This window comes from Eurypyga helias, unplaced genomic scaffold (assembly GCF_000690775.1).
Source record: "Eurypyga helias isolate BGI_N326 unplaced genomic scaffold, ASM69077v1 scaffold4284, whole genome shotgun sequence".
In the NCBI taxonomy this organism is placed as follows: Eukaryota; Metazoa; Chordata; class Aves; order Eurypygiformes; family Eurypygidae; genus Eurypyga; species Eurypyga helias.
This window is the reverse complement of record NW_010245476.1, coordinates 5,201-27,249: the sequence shown is the minus strand read 5'-3', so window position 1 is coordinate 27,249 and position 22,049 is coordinate 5,201. Positions and strand designations below refer to the sequence as shown.

The window sequence follows — 22,049 nt, the reverse complement described above, 5'->3', positions numbered from 1 at the left end:
GGGTCTCGGGGGCGCTGCTGTCAGCCGGGGCAGCCTTGGTCGTGGGGGGTGGTAGTGCCGCTGCTGCCGGCAGCGTAATTATCCTGGGGTCAGGTGTGAAAGGCTTTGGCCTTAGGGGATTAGCAGGCCTCGGTTACGGACGCGGCTGGTAAGCTCCAGCGGCGGGGAACCGGTTTTACTGGAAGGAGGGAACGTTTTCCTCTTAGGGTAATTGTCACAAAGCAGCAGCGGTAGGGCTCGGTGACCATAACGTGGAGGGGTTTTCTGTCGAGAGCATATGTTGTGTGAGAAAGCAGCAGCCGGTACCAATACAGCCCAAGTCTGCCTTACGTTTATCTCAGTATCCTGCCATGCTCCTCTACACTGCAAAATACTATTATGCATACCAAAGTAACATGAAGAGATGATTAAAACTAAAATCAGACATCTATCAGGCAGAGCCAGAGAAGATCAGCAGTTTATAAACAAGCCTGATGTTATTTTTACAGTGGTCGTTATCACAGCTAAGCTATCAAGAGGTTTCAGTTATTAGATGATTGGGTGTTTGGAAACATACTTTTGAGTGGCATATCGATCTGGAGATTGAAAATGTTTGTGCAAAGTATGTTTAAAATGCAGTTCTGGACACTGTTACCTAAAGAGTTTTATAATATCAGTGAGTTTACTCTTCCCGTTTATGAGTGAGTTCTCAAAGTATTCATCCTGGATTACTACAAAACTGGAATTGTGTGTTGGGCAAAACAAGATGTGATCTAACGAACGGCGTATAATCGGCTGAATAGCTACACACATACTAAAGCTTGTGGATTTCTGGCAGCTGGTTCTAGAAGGGTTTAAATTGTGTCTCACTGTTTCTTCTCTGAAATTTCTTGCTGGTACTTAAAATAGCAAGTAAGGGTTTTTTTACATTAAAAAAAGATTTTTAAAGTGATTTCTACAGTGTTATCTTCTGTACGTGAGTGCATTATAAGAAGGCTAGTTTCTTGAATTACATTGTTTGTTTGTTTTCCTGTCTTGGAACCACTTCTAATGCTAAATAATTTAGAAGTGATTATGTTGTTGGTGAGATATAGCAATTAGCTTTTGTGTGTGAGCACCCACAAGAACTGTTGATATTTTTGTTAGCTCAGTATTCCACAACAGAATATGTTTTGTGAACAGGAACTTCCAGCTGAATTTTGCGATAAAGATATCAAACTAGCCACTAAAATTTGATATTTTATTTAGGGCTGAGTACAAAAGCTAGGTCCTCTGTGACCACTACCAAATTCTTTACAAGTAGTGCATGTAGAACAGAAAGATTTTGAAGAGGTTTGAAAGCTGTAATAAAATTGCCAGATGCTTACCTGATAGGCTAAAGTTCTCTTGATAATTGACTGGGCACAGCCTTTCTATGAACTGTTTTTGATAACACTGCTGGTCTTTCTCATCTTTCCGTTGTATTATGATTATGAAACTTGCACGGTGTGATTTCGAATGATCTTCAGAGCCTTGAATTTCTGGTTACTCTTACTTTGTTTTTTAAATTATGCACTAATAACCAGTATTTTCAGAAGATTTTTAACAGTTGCGAGTTAACAAATATGTATAGAAATGTGGCTTTGTTATAATAATACAAACAAATGTAAGAAAAGATGGCAAAAATACTAGCAAAATTAGTTCCTTAAGTTGTCTTAAAAAGTTACCTCAGCAAACAGATTTCTGCATGTAACAGAACTTCTGTTTCCCTCTACATGACATACACATTCACATAAAACAGGTTCTCTCATTTAGTCTTTTGTAAAATGTAAGGTTTAATATTGCAATGTCCTATTTTTTCCTTTCTGATTTCTATTGCTGTAGTGGTTAAGGATTTGAAATCATGGTGAGGAATTACAAGCCCTCAATCCTGGTTCTCTCTCTGTCTCTGAAACTAGTATTTTGCTGTTGGGCTATTTTATCATTTTGTCTAGGATCAGCGCTATATTTTCAGGCAGTTTTTGTTTTTATATGAAGAGATACACTGAAAAAGTGTGCAGATTATATTTGAGTTACATCTACACGTGTATGTATACGTTTGCTTTTTCAAAACCCTAGAATTTTTTACAGAACTGAAAGATCTTTATTTTTCAGGCATTCAGATCATCCGATGTCTTCCCAGAGTGAACGCAGGCTCTAAATTTGGCATCTGCGTGTTTGAAAGTGTAATGCTTTGTTGGCAGTGTTGAATTTACCCACAGGGCTAAGGTCAAGAATTGCTTGAAGCCTCCCAAGGTATTTAGAGATACCTGTTTACTAAGTACTGCACTTAAGTAATTAACAAGCTCGTATACAGTGTGTAGCAAAATGGGAACTTTATTTTAATTGAATCCCCTAGCCTGGTTGTAGTAGTCCTTTCTGAAATGCTGTATTTGCTCAGAAATATTCCTTACCTGCTTTTTTTATCCCTTAGGGAAGTCTCCCCTCCTCCCCTCCATTGATTCATTTAATAGCTCTTGATTTGATTGTAGCCGCGTTTGGTGATCCATCTTTGGGATGAAGGTTAGTAACTTCCTCCTCCTTGGAGAGATTTAGTTGATCAAATCCAGAAAAAGGTGGCACTGAGCAACTGCAGCTCCAGACATGTCTGTTTAAATAAAGTTGTTACCTCTTGTTTTAATCTAGCTAGGCAATTAAAAATAAAGGCAAAGTTCTTCATCTTGTGAAAAAATGTTTTATTTCAGCTAAAAGTTTCATAAATCAGTTGCAAACACCAGCATGCGTTACCAAGGCCACCTTTCACCGGATCGCTCCTGCTGGAGTTGCCACTTTTTAAATGGCCCATTATGCTGTAGCTTCCTCCAGTGAAGCACCTCTACCAGTAGCCCTAAGAAGTTCTAGAAATTCTGTGCTGGTCTCAAGAAGATGGAAATACCTTCCTTATGCATACCTTCTTGCAGCCGACTGTGTATCCTATTTATGGTGTGACCCAGTAAGCTTTTGGGTTTTTTTAAACTTGCCTGATAACTTACAGCAATCGATCATGGTTTAACCTGTCTCTGTATGATTAAAAAAAAAAAAAAAAAAAAGCCAAATATATAACTGTACAATAAATGAGAATAAAAGTAATGATGAATTTCTGTGAAATCTTGCATATTACTAAATTGAAACATGTGACTAAAGTTTCTTCATGACCATGGCCTTTTCTAGAAATGCATTCTTGAACTTCCCCTGAATGGATACTTATGTAGATAATGGCTTCACTAGCCAGCCGAACCTCTCTCTTGTCTACTTTTGTCTTGATTATGCTTTTTTTTTTCCCCCTTGTATTTTCTGTTTTTTCCCCACAATCACTCGCTGCATCCATGGCTTGTTTCTTTCTGCTTATGTAAAACAGTTTCCATTCATGTCCAGACTTTAACAGTGCTAAAGCCCATTCATATTCCCCAAGTTAATAGGATCTCGCATGTATTTGAAATTATTTCTATTTTATATTTATATTCTATTAGACCAGGCCATAAGTGTTTATTTTTTTGAATGTCAGCATTGGGAACCTGCAGATTCCTATTATGATCACCTTAGAGACCTGTCATCGTAGCAAAGAGTGAAAATAGGATAGATCAGCATATATACACTACTTGTGGTGAGATTAAGACAACATTCCCATACTGAATTCATGAGACTTACCATACTTTAATTTCCCTCTTTGTAAACACAGGTGGTTACTGAAATTTGAGTTGTGGCATTCAGAAACCGTGAAGGCTGACTAACATTCAGGATCTGTTCTTTTTATTACCAAAAGCAAACTTAGCAAAGTTTGGCAATAAATAACAAAGGTGGTGATAAGTAAGATAGAGAAGTGTTATCATGAAGTTTTTATGCTACTGTGCAAGAAAGCTTGAAAAGATATTTTGGGTGCTCAGAAACAAGGAAGTGAATCCTCAGTGCATTATCATTGAAGTCGCTAAGCTCTGTCTTAATGTCAGTCAGCTTAATTTTGTGTGCTAGCCACTACTCAGGACTTTTTTGTTTCTCCTTACATTTTATAGCTCTATAAATAAGCTATTTTTATTAAATTTTAAAGGAAGTTTGAAGATAATTCCAAATGTTCTGATGGCTAAGGCTTCTTACATAGGACCTAGATAATGTTTGGTGCTGTATAAAGAAGCTTATTTTTAATTTTGTAACTCTTCAAGCATAGACATTTTTGAAAAAAATTCTGCTATTTTTTATAATGGGTTTTGTTTTCATTATTTATTCCGTTGATCCACTGAAGACAGATTATATTATCAGCATAACTTTGACAAAACTTACCTTTTTTTCTTCAGATCGATCCCAGGTTTTGGTTTTTTCAGCAGATTATATTATCAGCATAACTTTGGCAAAACTCACCTTTTTTTCTTCTCTTCAGATCGATCCCAGGTTTTGTTTTTTTCAATCTGTGTGGAGTCTGTCTTAAGTGTTGACAACTATTTATAAATATTTGTAATTTGGATTTTATGTCCAGCAGGCTCGCAGATGGGTCAGGGACTCTGGAGAGTTGCAAGGAACCAGCAACTGCAACACCAAGGATACAGTGGACAAGGCTATCTTTCCAGAGAACATGGTAGGAGGATAGCTACTAACAATGTTTCCAGTACAAGCCATCGTAAACAAGCCCAAGGAGGCATTGACATCTATCACCTGCTGAAGACAAGAAAATCTAAAGAACAAGAAGGATTCATTAACCTGGAAATGCTGCCACCAGAGCTTAGTTTTACCATCTTGTCATACCTGAACGCAACTGATCTCTGTCTAGCGTCATGTGTCTGGCAGGATCTCGCTAATGATGAGCTTCTCTGGCAAGGGTAAGCAGAAAAAAAAACCCAAAAACCGAAAGTATGACCTGGACATAGTAAAAATAATTGTTAGATTTTAAATTTATCTCAACATGTGCTTTTTGTCATTCTAACCTTAGCAAAGGTTCCTAAAGTTAAATGATATTTGACATAGGGGAAACATGACTGTAGTTTAAAAATGTGTTATTCTGGATTTATAATTACTATCTTGTATTAGCGGAGACACCTACATACACAAGCATGCTTGGTACAAGTCTACGTGTGCATTACTACACACCTGTTGTTTGATACATCATGGGGAAAAAAAAATGAGGACTTGTCTTCACTTCTGTGCTAGGTCAAAGCACATCTCAAATGTTTATATTATTATTTCTCTGAACTTCAAACAAGTATCTAGCTTGAGCAAACAAACCTATTCAGCTGAAGCTCCAGGTAGAAAGGGATGAGAACTCAACTACTATACTTGTCATAGAGCAATTTAAGTGTATATTTTTTGGAAGATGGTGGTGGAAGGGGGAAAGAAAAGGTCAATTCTGCAAATGTGTCAAGTGGAATTTCTGCAGTCTGACAGTTCAAACACATTTATATAACATATGCAGAGTTTGTATGGCCAGGTAATAAAGAAAGGAATGTTCTAGCAAATAAAGTAGTATAATATCAAAATTTAATTACAGTTATTTTCTTTGACTTCTGGTGTTTTATAACACTAGGAAAGACTCAAAATCATACTTATCTTTAGAGTAGATGGCCAGCAGAACCTGTGTCTTCTTTCACAAGAAATTTTTACCTCTTAACAGACAGAGAGTAGTATTGCTGTTGGGTTGTTGTTGGGGTCCTGTTTCTTTTTCTTTCATTGTGCTCTACATCACTTCCTTCCTCATCTGTTTCTTTTCCCCCTCTGCATTTGAATTAAACAGCTTCCCTTCCTATCATGCTTTATGAACTCAGCAATAGGATAATGAAATTATAACTTCTTAGTCACAATTGTTCTGCTGTTGGGGATTGTTGTCTTGGCAGGAAACAGGAATTCTAGTGAAGATCCTGCTAAGCTTCTAAATTTGTGTATCAAATAGTTTGGCAGTTGAGCAAGTATGCATTGTGTTGTACTTAGTATCTTGTTCTCAGTATCAAAACCACACTAAATACAAATAAATTCCCTGTACCAAAACTTGAGGATACTAGAGCTTCTTAATTGTATAGATTCTTAACATACAGGGAGAGAAAAAGTCATATTTTCCTCAGAACTCATCCTGGGAAATAGCTCAGTCACTTTTTGTGAAATCTTCCCAAATAATACTTAGTTCCAAGTATACAATTTGGTAGTGAAAATGTGTCCCGACTTAGAAAATTAATAAAAATCTCAAATTGCCTAATCTCTGTAGACGTCTTAGTCCAATATTCCGCCTGTATTGGATATCTCTGAGTTTGGGCTTTAGCAGGACCTGTGGCTGCAGTGCCAAACTCGGTCCAAGTAAGACCCAGGCTCTCGAACTGAAAGTCTCTCCCGTGTCCTCGGTGGCTGCCTACTGGGTCCTAAGCATTGTGCCTAATTATTTACAGAACAGGTGTGTGGAAGCAGAACTACCAGTTCAATAAGGAATCGTGATAACAACTGGAGTGCCTAGAAAGCGAATGGGAATTTCAGATGGTGTCATCAAGGAGACCGAGATGAGGGGCAGAAACCAATGAAACTGAGATGCAGAGGCAGGGTGGGGTAGAAGGGAAAGAAACTGAGAAGTGATGGAAGATACAGAGGGATGAGGCTGGATCAAATAACTAGGAGTGATCAAGACTGGAAAAAGGTCTTGTGAGAAGGAAAAGGACACATGGGGAAAGCATTGAGTTTATTACATGATCTTGTGCAGCTGTGGTGTCCCACTGCACAAATGGAGTGCAAGAAAAGAAACAGGTTTTCTTAAACTGTCATACTGCTGCAGGAGAACAACTTGTCAGAGTTATCCAGTGTTCAGATTCCATGAGTGCCAGAGGTCTCAGCCGTGTGGATGTCGTTATGATGCCGCTTACTGGGATATGCTTTGAGATTGCACTTAAATACACCAAAACCCGCATGAGAAGAAAACAATAAACAAAGACTTCAGTAGCCCACGTGCAAGAGGCTTGATATCTGTTACACGCAACCTGTTTCTAACTTTTTGTATAGTCTGACTGTATTTGGCTTTGCAGTGTTGATTACATTTTGCATCTGTAAAATACATGAAATATAGAAAAGAATTTTGATAATAGACTAATTCTATTTTCATAGGTTGTGCAAATCCACTTGGGGTCACTGTTCTATATACAATAAGAATCCGCCTCTAGGATTTTCTTTTAGAAAATTGTATATGCAGCTAGATGAGGGCAGTCTCACCTTTAATGCCAACCCTGATGAGGTAAGTGACCTGCTGCTGACAGTAATAAACAGTTAAAATAATAGTGATTGTGGTTTTATAATTACAGTCGTATTAAAAGCCAAGTTTTAATAGATGTTCGTTTTACTGTAGGAGTGGTTGATATTAAGTTACAGCCTTATCCTGATCTTTTTTGCATATGGTACCTGTGCACATCATTTACATGGCTTGCCTCTAAAATACTCTGTACAGCAGCCTGACCTACGGATGCCAGAAATTCATAACCACATAGTGACTTAGGAATGAGGCAGAGATCCCAACTGAAGAGACAGTGGTGAATTTAAAAAGGATAATAATATGCTTACATAAATTAAAATGCTTCTGCAGAGTCTGAGTTTGATCCCCACTTCTTTTAAAGCAGGATGCAGTAATAAGTAACACCAGTTACTTCAGTGACAATTATGGTTTCCTGTAAGGGATTTTTAAGTAGTTCCACTCTCAAGGAGCAAATCTTAAAATGTTATGAAAAAGATGTACTGCTGATCTACCCTATTGATTTGATTTCTCTGGATGTTTGTTACACATAAACATAATCTTTGTAGTATATAATAACAAAAAAATACCCTGTGTCCCACTGAAAGGTTTCCATTTATTAATTCATGTAACTACCTGGAAAAGTCAGTTTCTGCTTTCCTCTGTCACCTTTCAAAGAAGAAAAGAGTTTGAGAGTAGGCAGCTTTTGCCTGGGAGATCTGCAATTAACGACCAAGTGAGAGATAGAGTCTTGTGTACAAAACCAGACTCTTGTTTTAGATCTCCTAATAGAGGAAGGTGCTCAGTACTGCATAAAAAGTTGTATTAACTTCCTACATATATTTACACATACACAAGGAAGTGGTAATTGAATAAATCTAAACTAGGAGAAGGATTAAGAGACATGAAAAGATATTCTTCTAGGAGCTAATAGTTCTCTACTGATATGATACAGAAAACATGAACTTGTGACCACGGGGTGAAATTAATAAAGCAGCCTTATGAATCGTTAAAATGATGTGGTTTTGTTTGAAATACTGCTTTATCTCATATTATTCTTGATAAAGAAACCCACTACTTCTATTAGTCACAAATTACAGTGCTTTGTAATTTCTCTGGTAGAGCACTGCCTTGAACTGTGATCCGCAGTGCTGAGACATCTTATCAGCACCTTGCCACTTGAGTGATTAGCACTTTTTTTTCAGGATTTTAGTGAATTTAGTAAAAAATGTAAAGCTTTTCAAATGAAATATTTAGGTGACTTAAATGTGTTTTCAAAAATATATCAAGATTTAATTGGTAACAGCGTTGTCCACCCAAATTTTTCTGTCTTTCAATTTGTTTCAACATTATTTTTCACTTGCTATCTTTGTTTATAATACACTGTTATATTCCATCCTAATTTTAAGTAATCTTGGTAGGTTTAAAACATTTGAAGCCTTCACAACAGGCGCTGAATAAAAAATATGTTATTTTTAAAGGAAATTAGCATGTGCAAATTAGAGCTACTTTATAGTATACCTAAATTAGGAATTGAATTTATCATGCTGCAGTTTCTTCTTCTGGGTTCATTACAGTTATATTGTACAGTGGTAGTGTAAACAGTCTGCTTCAGGCCTAGCGAGAGATGAGGACCTCAGGGCATCTCCTAAGGGCTTCTGTTCCTCTCTCCCTGTGGAGCACCATAGCCTGGTAGGAATCATTCAGGGCCTGAATTTCAGGAGAATTCACAAATACTATTGCTTTTATGGTTTACGACTGTGATATTGGCAGAATTATTATTATTATTATTATAAGGACACTGTGACTGGAATATATGATATGACATTCCACTATTACAATTTGCATCTCCGAATTTCCTGGCAAACTCTGCTTTACATTTGATAACAGACCTGATCAAATTACTATAAAAATAGGAATACTTACAGCCACAGGAGCAAGATTCTCCAAAGGACACCGCCCATGTCATGAAAATGGGTAACCAGGCTCCACAGCAACAGCTCCAGAGCTAGCGGTGGCTCACGGGGTAGGGAAGAGCATCTACACACTTTGTGGTAGGATTCTCTGGTTAGCCATTGTTGTGTGCATGGTGTTGTGATATCTGCTGTAATTTAATGTATTGATTGTGTGCATGAGCTTGCATAGTTCATAGCAGGTGCTCACATTCTGCTGAAAGGATGTGCCTAATCACATTACACGTTACCAAAAAAAAAACCCAAAACCCCTCTAGTGCATGTTTGGTTTCTACTTAGGTTTTTTGCTGGTTTTGGGTTTGGTTTTGCTTTTTTTTTTTTCATATGGCAGCACCATTGTAGCCAAGATTTTGAAACTTGTTTTTTGTTTCTTTGGGAAGAGGGAGTGGTCAAGTGTTAGTATTAACACTTGGGTATGAATATTATGTTGTTTAATCTGCCTACGTGGTCTCGGCTGTCTTTTTATTCTAAAGAGTGTATGTGAAATGTTTCCTATGCAGTGCTCGTCTCGTATCTCATACTGCTTATGACTCGGAGTTTGTAAGCAACTAGAAGTATTTCCCACTTTTTTATATACTGTTTCTAAATCCCTACAAAATATTCTTTCAACTTTATTACATGGAGTTATGATATGTAGTTAAAATGGGAACTGAAGGAGGAAAAGAAAATCCTTTGGTCAGGAAAGAAGGTCAAATTTTTTGTTTCGTTCCTAATTATTCTAACTGATTCTGTTTAATAACATTTATTTTTATGTATCTGTTGGAATCTGGGTAGTACCGAAACTCTCAGACTTTAATGAGGTCAGGATATTCTTTCTGAAGCATCATAACAATGAAGTACAGTAAGACAGTGATTGTACTCAGCCTGGCTTTCCACTCCTCTGATTGTGTCATTCATTACTACCTGCGCTTAGTTTTTGCCAGGGAGGTCACTTTTCTGACCTTTACTTGTTCATAAATGAATTGTTAGCCACTTGCATAAAGCTACCTTACCTGACTTTTAATTATAGATATTCTAGCTGATGGAATATTTACTGTGCTTTAAATTTCTAACCAATTTTCATTTATCTGTCCTGAGAATATTAAAAGTGTTGTAGAGGGAAGAAGTTCTTTTTTGTGATTTATCTAAAAAGTTGGAATGGGCCAGGCAGCTGAAACCTTTTGAAAACCCTACATTAAAGTCAGCAAACTTTAATCTTGTAAATTATTATTTATGGATTCTGTGTAACAGTGATTTCTGCCATCGTGTGTATCGTTGAGACTGTGTTTTAAAGACATACAATGAAAGAGACACTGTTTGAAATACATGTTCTATATTGTGTCCACATTTGTCACCAAATGACTTGATTCGTAACTTAGGAAAAGAATCTTAAAAATTTTTATTAGAAAATTAGACATTCTATAAAATGTATTAAAATATTTAATTTCCCTAGAAAAATGGGAATAATAATACCATACACATCTAATTATTTTAATAATAATTTTAATGTTACCTAGAAGCCCTAATTAGAAACTGTGGCCCTACTATGCTAGATAGTGTATATACAGAATAAAATGACAGGCCCTGCCCCCAAAGAATTTGTCTAAATAGTTAAGCTAGTATTTAAACTTGAATTCCTGTATTTCCTCAGTTTTTATTTAAGAATGTTTTAATTGGTTGGCGATCAAAATTGCCCTTTTTTTTTTTTAATACAGTACAGACTAGAAAAACATCAGCATTTTATTTTGAGACTTATATGCTTTTACATTTTCATAGGGTTATATAACTCACAGAATTGTAAATCACCTAAAAATATTGATGTTGATACACTACTAGTCATTTCCTTAATCATCCCTTAAAACTATTGAAGTAAACAAATAGAGGACATATTCAACCATTTATGTGAAATCTGAAATTTCAACTATTACGTGAAATTTGTCTTTATTGATGAATGTATTTGTCATATATTTTCCTGCACTACCTTTTAAATGTGCATTAGGTCAAAGGCTTCGTTGTCTCCTAACACTGACTTCACAAACAATTCCATTTAAATAATGAAAAGGGAAATCATATGTATGTGTAGAAAAATTCTTCTGATTCCAAAAATCTCCATACTGATTCCAAAATCTCTGTGCATTTAACTTAGAATGCTTAGTTTGCTTTGTACGCATATCTGAACAGAGGGGTCAAATGCAACTACAAAAGTTTTAATCTTGACTGCAGGACTGAAATATTCTGAAAGTACTCTTAGCAGAGAATAAAATCTACCCTGAAATGAAACCAGTACTGAAAAAGAAAACCCAATTTCAGATATCCTGTATGGATATAAAGGAATGAGAAGGCTCTTGGGAACAGGTGGAAAGTAAGCTAGGAGTGCCAGTGCTGTCATTGCATAGGTTGGTAAAACAAGCATCGTCTGACTGGAAAGAAGGAGCAGCTGTAAAAACGAATGTACTGAAGTACAATGAATGGCTTTTGTTGTTACTATTTGTCTGTAGTTACGATTGTTATTTGTATATATAATTTAAATGAACATGTTCGAACACTAAATTTCATTCCAGAGCTGTCTGAAATTCAGTGGTAACATTCTTGCCCCGAAGGCAAGGTATCCTTGAGGCATCTTTCCTAGTTCTCTAACGCTGAGAACGTTGTAGGCTCTTCATGTAAGCTAGGCAGACACAGATCTGCTGGAAATCTTTGCTGTTGTAGTGTTCACCTAACTACCCTTCTACTAAGTCAGAATTAGAAGAAGATACCATGTGTGTTCATCCTGCAGTGTGAAAAAGATCCCTGCAGACTTCAGTCAAGTGTTTCGTAAGGGAATCGCAGCTGACTGATACGTAATCTTAGCATAGATCGAATAGTGTGTAGAATTACCTACTTCAGCTAGTATACCTGCCACAAGTGACCATTTTAGCTAACAGAAGTGATTTATTTGACGTGTGAGTTCTGAGAGGAATTCAAGGCAGTGTTTACAGTGTTACAAAAAGCAGATTCGATGACATGCTGTAAATCTTGTAAATAAATGTCAATTGCTGTGAGCCAAAATGTAAGGACATGAAAGAGAAATCAGGTTTCTGTTGTTGCAAATTATTTTTGGTTGTTTTAAGAAGAAATACAAAGCAATACAATTATGGCATGTGCTGAAGTATATTTTATTTATACCCTGTTTACTTGTGGGGAAAAAAATAGTGAGATTGCATTCACAGTGAAAGACAGTGTCAAGCATTATGTGTGTGTGGGGAGAGAGACAGGGAATAAAAATGCTTTGCAAAGGCTCGGTAGCCTATCAGATGAAGATCCTACGTTGGGTTGAAATGTGGTGCGTGAAAGAAATTGCTGATGGCATTTACTGTCACAGAGAAACCAACCCACCGTCTGTTTCATCTATGACGTGCCAGCTATTTTCTGGATATGTTGCACAAGCGTTTTTAATACTACTGAGACTTCTTCACCCGGTTTCAGTTTGTACTGCCTTAAGCAAATTCTTATTACTGAAGCAAATGCTAAGTCTCATTAAGTCAGGATATATGTAAAAGGAGATGTTTTGCTGCTAGTTTTGTATGAATTGGCAAAACACTTGAGGAATGAATATGCGGTTGATGTTTAATTTGTTCTCCCATTTTTAGTTTCCTATTTAGCTCTAATTCAAGAAAGTACTTAAGCTTAAGTTGTCCATCCATATTGTGGACAAACTTACATTTGATCTCGTTTGGACTTAAATGCATGCTTATAGTGCATCATATGTTTCATTACTGTCCTCAATTAAGATTCTTAAAACCATGGACTAAAATTATTGGGATTTTTTTTTTGTCTTACCTGTAAAAAAACTTTATATTTTCTAAAACGTTATTTAAAACAATATCAAGTATGTTTATTAACTGCTATTGTCTTAAATATGAAAGCAAAAATTATGGACTGGTGAAACCAGTTAATATTACAGGTGTTTGATGGCTTTTCACTTACGTTACCGAGATTTTAAGCATATATTCTAACTTCTTTTTGGCTTCGTATAACTGAGACTTAGCTTTACTAATCCACTTCATAAAACATCTTTCCAAACCTGTACTCATTCCTTTATTTCTTTTTTAAATAAAATTGAAGAGCATTTGGAAGTTAGTTTATATACTCAATGACAGGTTACCCCTATGGCTTTACAGATGTAATGTAAACTAAAAAGGAAGGCTTGCAAAATATTGTGAAGTCTGATAGCCGAAGACTTATGAAAAAAGATTTCAGAAGTATTTAAAAGTTGATTTAGGTTGTGGTCTTGGTACATTATCCTATGCAGAAATGCACTGTCCTGCACATTCTCAGCATTATTTGAACATTGTGCTATAGTCAAGAGATACTATACTTAAGTATTATAAGACTTCTTTGTACCAAATGCTTAAAGCCACTCCCAGCCCCTGCCAGACTGAACTGAAACTAGTTGGTTAGTTATTCTCGGGTATAGATTTTTGTTGTTGAAAAATGTGAACATTTTTAAAATCTATTAGGTCAGCTTTGATTTCTGAGGTCATAAAGAAAAGAGTTCTGTGCTTTGGAATATTTCAGTGAACAGAAAGAATCCAGAACATCACTGAAGTATCTTTTAAATGAAATTTGGCATGTGTATTCTGTAAGAAGTATGTGCCTGGCAAAGTGTGGAAAATTCTGGAAATAATAAGACGAATATAAGATATACACAAATCTTCTATATTTTTAAACTTTTTTTTAATGTTAGGCACAGTATTCTTATTTACGTGTATGCATATTTATATATGTTGATATTTACCTATGCTTTGAAATCAGCGTGCTTGTGTTTATTTGCATTACTACACATTTAAACAAATGCATTTATGCATCTATTTGAATGTGATGCATTGTATATGTGTGAAAACATTAATGTTTCAAAGAAAGATATTAAAGACTAAACACATTATGGCTAAGATTTTCTTGTTTACAAAGGTGATGAAATTAAAAGTTATGGTCCCCACAGAACTTTAGATACAATTACAGAAGTATGAAAACCAAAATACAGATCTACACTGTAAAGAGCTTATTACAGACCCATCATGCTCATTATGGGGTTCATAATTTTAAATTTCCTACTGTGAGTGTACGTAAAATCTCAACCATAACAATGAATTGTTTCTTTGCATTTGATTCATAATTTTAGAGTGTATTGTGCATGTTGAAATGTGACTTAGAGGAAGAGGAATCATTCTGAAAAATAAACCAACCAATTAGTAGGATTATGTTCCTACTTTGCCAAGTACAATGTTTGTATTTTATCTCAGGGAGTCAACTACTTTATGTCCAAGGGCATACTAGACGATTCGCCGAAAGAAATAGCTAAGTTTATCTTTTGCACAAGAACACTAAATTGGAAGAAGCTGAGAATCTACCTTGATGAAAGGTAATTTGAATTTCTCTTGAGATATTTCCTGTTCATTTTCAGTATGCCGCACCATTCAACAACATTTTGCTGCTGTTGATGTAATTTTAAAGATGTAAAAATGCAAGAGGACGCAACTAAGTAATGCTGCTGCTAAATCTGAGTGGTTATTCAGTTCAAGGATTTATGTAACTAACACTTCATAAGAACCCTTGAAAATACCACCTCTAACTAGTAAATCTCGCATCCTGTGCTTTTTCTGCATTTTTGCTGTTCTGGGCATGAATCGTTTTGAAGTCACAATGAGCATTTAGGCTGTGCAGGATAATCTTTGTGCTGTACGACATTCAGGTTTTATACATATTGTGCTGCTTTTTTTGACTTGAGGTTTCTTTTTTTTCCCCCTAACTGGTATGGGTGTTAATCAGAAAAAGCAGTTACCACTTTAACAAGCGATGATAACTTTTTTTACTAATGGTGAATCATCTCACCATTATTTGGTTGTCTGATATTTCTCGTATGAAAGTCACACCCATCTCCTGAGATGCAACAGAGCATCCTCCTGGAGACAGTGTGAGCTGCAGCAGGGAATACTGTCCCTGCTGTGGGGTGCTTTTCTGCCTCCACAATGCTTTCTCTTGCTCTCCAGGATACCTTCAGTTTGGGGTAGTGCAGTATCAGGAAAGAGGAGCACCAACACATTGAAGCGAAGTTGAAAGAGGAGAATAATTACTGGACCTAAGTAGGAGGAGCAGAGGGACAGCAACACTTCTAGTGGGAATCCTCTCCTGCTTCTCATCCTCCTCAGCCTGTACCACTAAAGGAATAAAAGGAGTCATTCTGTAGTGTTACCACCACTGACAGTCCTGTGCTGTAAACCTTCAGATTATTAATTTTTTTTTTTTTTTGGCAATAGAAAAAATACAAAACCATTTAATGGATGAGATTGCAAGTTAATATTAGCAGCCCTTACTGCCGTTCATCTTCCCTTCATAAACAGAGTGTAAACAGGCACTAAAAATAAAAACTAGGTCTCTCAATGTTGAAACTCCCCTCTTAGAACTGTGATGTTTAATAGGAAGGATAAACATAGGAGAATATTCCTTGGTTCGCTTCAGATTTGCTTCCAAATTTCCATCAGGTGTCTTTTGCCCATCTGTTCTATGTAGGCCAGTCTGAATCCTTTAGATGTTTTTTGTGTTCAGTGGAAAACCCTTCAGTGTATTGCACCCTGATGGACTTTATACTTGAGAGGGGTTTTGTGAGCAAGTTCTATCTAACTTAAGCTTGGTTTTAACAAGATACTCCTATAACAACTTCTACATAGGCACCTAAATGTGTGACACGTGTGACTCTATTCCCTTTACTGTCTATTTATAATGACTTTGTCAGACAGTTTAAAGGAAGTGAAGCCTCTATGTAGACTTGGGCTGAATACATGTATAAAGAAACTTAGAATTCTGATTAATGTGTATTTTTATAGTATTTGACTATTATTGTGTCTGGAGAACGTGTGTTCATATTATCTTTGTGCTGTTAGTGATAATTGTTTTACGGAAAAAAAAAAGAGCTTGTTAACTGTTCTAAAGCTTTCATTTTTATTTTTAAAACCTACATTTTCATATGTAAACAGTTAAAAAAATAATTGTGTGGGATTTTATTCTGCCAGGCGAGATGTTTTGGATGACCTTGTGACGCTGCACAACTTCAGAAATCAGTTCTTGCCAAATGCACTGAGAGAGTTCTTCAGACACATTCATGCTCCTGAGGAGCGTGGGGAGTACCTTGAGACTCTCATCACAAAGTTCTCTCACAGATTCTGTGCTTGTAACCCTGATTTGATGAGAGAGCTTGGCCTTAGCCCTGGTAAGCAAAACAGAGCTTTGATTTGGGGGATCGGTCTTTCTATTTCTGGATGATGCTACTGTTTATGATGGTTTTAAAATCATCACCTGAACGAGTATTTCTTAAAGTACAAACGTGGCTTGGGAGGGCTCCGCATACAGGCATAGTCCCACTCGTGTTGAAAAAAAAATTAAAAAAAAAAAAACCAAACATAACATACAGATTCTTTTCTTGGACCTAGCTGATAAGGGGGTTGTATTTTCATGTTATCTTTCCTTCACTTCTGTCTGTGCTTAAGCTCTGTACTATCTCTAAGTTCCCTCTTGCAAAGATTTAGACACTTAACATTTTACCCTGTGGAAAGTCCCACAGAAAGGAGCAGTAATTGTGGGCCTCACTCAAGTTAACAAGCATTTCTAATTGGTTGGGGGAGAGCCAGTTTTCAGCGGTGGGGCTGCTTACATATTTAAAGATAAGCTTTAGCAGGATGTTGGCCTTAGTTTACAAAAATCTGTTCAAATGAATGTGCATAAAGCCCTTAGTGACTTTTGGATAATGCAGAAATATTAAGAGATTTGTAAATGCTCATTTGGCAGTGTGCTGACGTTATTACTTTGGAAATTGCTATATTAAATTTTATTTCACTGGGATACCCTTTTGAGTTTTTATTTATGTATAAATACATAATTGTAAGCCCAGATGGTGAAGGCCTTAAGGAACAGGGAACAGTATTTTAATGATCGCAGTTTCCTTTTTACATCTTTTTAATTTATTCTCTCTTGTCTAGATGCAGTTTATGTACTGTGTTACTCTTTGATTCTACTTTCCATTGATCTAACAAGCCCTCACGTGAAGAACAAAATGTCAAAGAGGGAGTTCATCCGAAATACACGACGAGCCGCACAGAATATTAGTGAAGATTTCGTAGGGCACCTTTATGACAACATCTACCTTATTGGCCATGTGGCTGCCTAAAAGCACAATTTCCTAGCACTTACAGTTTGTAATTTTCAAAAACTACATCGGTTCAAGAAATTAATTATTTTGTAGAGCTGGGGGTTATTTTAGTGCTGGTCATTCTAACCTCTGTATGCAATCAGTGTGTGTAAGCGTGTGTATGTGTAAACTACTTTTTCTATCTATCTACCGTGGGAACGGAAGGATTTGGAGATTTGGTTTTCATAATTTTTTTAGTTTTGCACACAACAATGCCATGAGTCTGACACAGCCGTTTACGAACAGCAAACTGACATTACAGTCTGAGCTGACAGAGCGGTGAATTTGTGCATTAGATCTGCTTGAAACTTTAATAAGTTCATTCTTTTTAGAATACCATGTAATGTGTATATATTTAACTAAAGAGATTTATAATCCTAATTATTTTATTGTAAAATATTTTAACTAAAATTCCTCCTTTTATCTCTTAAAATAGTGGTGTACTTCTTTCTTTTGCATTTCTTTACGATGCTGACTACCTCAGTTACAGAAATTGGAGAAACGTTGGTCTGAATACCGCAATAAATTGATGCTAGGAGATGACAGAATGCTTGTAAAATACCTAAGCTGGTATTTAATACTGCATTGACTGACTTGAATTAGCATATTGCCGATCTGCTCCTCACTCAAGGTTGAAGATCACGACCTCTATTTTACATGAACCCTGATGTCATACAGGGGTAGCCTAGGTAAACTGTGCTGTTTAGGTAGAGAGAGCTAACCTATATTGTGCACACGAGTTACTGGGGACGTAGGAGAACTGTGGTCATGCATTCAGCATGGTAAGCAAGGAAAAATCTCAGTGGGGAAGGTGGTAGGGACAGCTAACGTGTGGCTGCTTTCAGCTGCTTCCCTTGGTCTGGAAGTGTCAGTGATGGAAATGCCCACGTACCAGATGGCTCATTGCTAAAGCTGTTAATAACTGAGTGTGCAAGGTCGGAGCAGTGACTGCGTGGGATTGGAGAGCTGTTGCAAACTCGGATACCCAATTACTCTGAACCTGGCATGTAGCTAGATCTTAAATAGTTCTAGATTTATGACAATACTTCAGAAATGGTTTCAGTCGGGTTTTCTGAAGCATGTAGAATATTATCCGTGCAACTGCCATGGGTGTGCAGGAATTGTGTGAGGATTTGCCTGGCTTTCGTTCGGGTGACTCGTAGAGCAGTGCTTTGCTTAAATTGACAAAACATGTAGCTGAAATCAGAGCTGTTCTGGATTATGTTTGTTTACATAAAATTCAGCTATCGCTAGCATCTGGATTCGTCATGGTAATGAGCAGATTTATCCTTTTACCTACCATGCCACAGGATGAGGTAGGAAGATATTCTTAGCTCTGTTTTACAGATTAATCTGATTTTTTTTTTTTATGTGGGAAGGAACGTCACTGCTGCTGCTATTTAGATTGTTTAGTATGTTTTTGTTTATAGCTCTGGTCCACGTGCACAAATGCACACAGAAAAAGTTGTATTTTTAATTACCTTTAATCGAGCGTAAATGCCGTTTGTGTTTGCGTAGTGTACACAGCCAAAGCCAGCAGCCAGCAGTGTTGTGATCTTGCATGAAGACTGCAGAATATGGCTTTCTAGACAACATTCCTTGGAAGTTACACACTTATAAAGAAGAATTCAGTGAATTTTGAAATTACAGCTAATCTTACCAAGAATTGTTTTCTTCTCAGACCTCAAATGCAGAGGGAGGCCTAATTCTCTTCCGACAGGTATTTCTGTTGACGTTAGTGATGCTGGGTTTGATTTTTGCACTGATACAAGAGTACCAGTTGCTGATCTGCATTTCTCTTGATTTCCAATTACCCTCAGTTTGCATCCTCCACCAGATACACAGAACAAAGCCTCCAGGCAGACAGAACACGCTTTTTCTGGAACAGCTGAGTACAGCTATTAACAAGGTTTAGAAAGCTTCGAGGCCAGTGTAACAGCCAAGAAGATAAATTAGAAACAGGATGATACAGTTACAGTTTCCATAAAACACAATTCCAGGGGAAACAAACTAAAAAATAAATAAAGGAATGAACCCCTAACCACATACAGATAACAGCATCTGATCTTCACAACAGGATTTTGAACAGCGTTAGATGGTTAACGCCCAACTCGCGCTGTGCATTATGTTGCTAGCTCAGAGTGGAACAGAAAACAGCAAACACAACATGCCAAGTGTGAATTCCCTTGGTGGTAGCCAAGAAACAGCAAATTACAGTAGGCATTTCTTCCATCCTGTTTTTCTTTTGAAGTTTGTCTCTCTCCAGAGTGGAAGTAATTATTTTCATTTTAAGAATCTAGACTTTTCATCAAGTTAGACAATTTTCTGTCTTAAAAAAAATCTTAATCAGGTGTCATGATACTCATACAAAGCAAGAAGGCTCAAGTCTGAATTCTCTTAGTTGTCCTCCAAAAGCCCTCTACAACGTTTTGTGCAGTGTCATCTTCGATGTGCCATTGGTGTCTCCACGTACATTTAAAAAACAATATAGGGATACATACTGCATTGATCCAGGTGTCACTAAGTGATGGGATGTGGAAATAGCTGCCCGATCAAGCCCTTCAGAAGACTCAGGCAGAGGATCCCAAGAAGCTGTGGATGCCCCATCCCTGGAAGTGTCCAAGGCCAGGCTGGATGAGGCTTGGAGCAACCTGGTCTAGTGGAAGGTGTCCCTGCCCATGGCAGGGGGGTTGGAACTGGGTGGTCTTTAAGGCCCCTGCCCACCCAAACCATTCTGCGATTCTATCATAATTACATAAGCATGATCATAACTGCAAAGGGATCCCCCAGCTATTATGATTCCATCAGTGCATGTCCTTTGACCTTTGGCTGTGTGGGATTTCCTTCCCCCTAACTGAAGTTGGCGCCGAAGGAAGAAATGAGCCTGCGGCTCATCCCCTAGCAAACGCTAGTTACTCTGGTCCTAAAAGACACTGAAGTTGTGTTCTGAATGACCATTTCTGAAATTCACTATGCACAGATGTGACAGGAGGACAGCTGTTCCTTGTTCATGCAGGGAAACGAGTGTACTGGTGTCCACGCAAAGTGTCACAAAATACAGCTCATTTTTGCCTGTGTTAAATTCTGAGGTCTCGTTGCATTTATTCAAGCAATACGGCGTGTATTTAGTATTCACGTGGTTTAATTACAGACAGTGTCTGATACTCTACATTTGCTGTTTCTGTCTTGAATACTTTCTATTCATGCTCTAAACAACAGATTTATACTGCATTGGCTTTTTCAAATAAATCAAAGCTGCTTCAACATACAAAACCCTAACCAATTTTAAGTAACAAACACGTTTGTCAATTTTGAAGTGGGCAAGAAATTCACATTCAGGGGAAAAAAAAAAAAAATTGTTCTCTTCAACTTTTCACTCCCATCCCCCAGACTGAAAAAGAAAATTTATAAACAGTTTCAAAGTACAGATTTAGGAAAGTAAACTGTCTATCTGGGCAAATAAATGTTACTATTTCCTCTTCAGAATACTGCAGTTTATTGATGTTCTTTACATAAACAAACATCAACAGGAGTTGCTCTTTTTTGCAGTGGTAATAGTTTTGTTCTCTGTGTAAGGTTGTCATTGTGCAATCTGATATTTTTTATAGTTCTGTATTTAGAAAACAAGTATTAAATTATTTTAAGTACTTAACGAAAATCGAGGTATACCTACTCGATCATGTTAAAATGTCAAAATAACAACATTAACTATTTGGAAAAGTCAGATTTACTTGCTTTATATTGGATTGGGATTTTTTTTTTTCTACATATTTCATGTAAGTATCAAAACTAATAAACATTAAGGCTGATGACTTGTTCTCTGCCATTGTAAATCTAATCTCAAAAGCACTATTAAAATGGACAAAGGACAGACTTTACAGATTTCCTGTGTCTCCCATAGGCACATTATGGTTTCATTTTTCCTTAAAGACAAATAATGCAAAACCTTTTATAATCTACATATAATACTTACTTTAGGAAGGTAAAACTTTATGTGATCTTCTAATATTTATCAGCTGTTAAAAATTAAGACTTAACCATACGATGTGTGTAATTAAATCATAACCAGATAGCTAGGATTAGTTACAGCAATGAATGTGTACCTTAAGAGCTTCAAAGAGATCACATTGCTCCTTCCTTTGCTGCCAAAGATGTTAGTAAATTTGCAGTTTTCCTTTTTTATTAATATAAACAAGCTTAGAGAATAGATGGATTAGAAGATATTTACACAGAATACTTCCATTCCATATGTGAAATTTTCTTGCATTAAAAAGGAAATATCTGAATTTCCTTCATAGCTTAAAAAGACAAGAAACACTACAATTCATTGAAAGAATGAAGAGGCTCTAATTTTCAGGTACCTGGTTCACTCATAGTACCTAATACAGAAAACAAAAAGAGCAAAAAGCACTCTTCAGATTTCTAGCAATCCAATGAATGCATTATTTTTTAAGCTTTCACACATGACAGAAACACATCTATGTGAAAGCAGCATGGTCAGGATACCAGCTCTTTCCAGAGTGAGTATTCATTTGTAAAAGTTAGCTTTCTTCTGGGCAGTGTTGGAGAGGAATGTTGGATTTAATTTAAAATGATTAATGAGATTTTGTCAGACTCCCTGCCTTTACCACTGCTGCAGTTTGTCAGCACAACAACCTGGGAAACCCGGACGCCACTCTGTCGCCCAAAACAGCTTTCC

General features: G+C 36.8%; 1 protein-coding gene across 1 annotated transcript; it reads left to right on the top strand.

Moving 5' to 3' along the window:
* The first annotated feature begins 4,471 nt into the window (after positions 1 to 4,471).
* Positions 4,472 to 17,783, top strand: FBXO8 (F-box protein 8). The gene is made up of 5 exons (XM_010150072.1): positions 4,472 to 4,805; positions 7,060 to 7,186; positions 14,412 to 14,530; positions 16,179 to 16,375; positions 17,142 to 17,783. Exons 1-5 carry the CDS (start codon positions 4,477 to 4,479, stop codon positions 17,327 to 17,329), a joined length of 960 nt encoding a protein of 319 aa, XP_010148374.1. The 5' UTR covers positions 4,472 to 4,476; the 3' UTR covers positions 17,330 to 17,783.
* Positions 17,784 to 22,049: the final 4,266 nt, after the last annotated feature.

Coding starts and splice junctions, on each gene's coding strand:
- FBXO8 (XM_010150072.1), top strand. CDS start 4,477: ATGGGTCAGGGACTCTGGAGAGTTGCAAGGAACCAGCAACTGCAACAC. Junction 7,187..14,411: donor TTAATGCCAACCCTGATGAG/GTAAGTGACCTG, acceptor ATTTTATCTCAG/GGAGTCAACTACTTTATGTC. Junction 14,531..16,178: donor AGAATCTACCTTGATGAAAG/GTAATTTGAATT, acceptor TTATTCTGCCAG/GCGAGATGTTTTGGATGACC.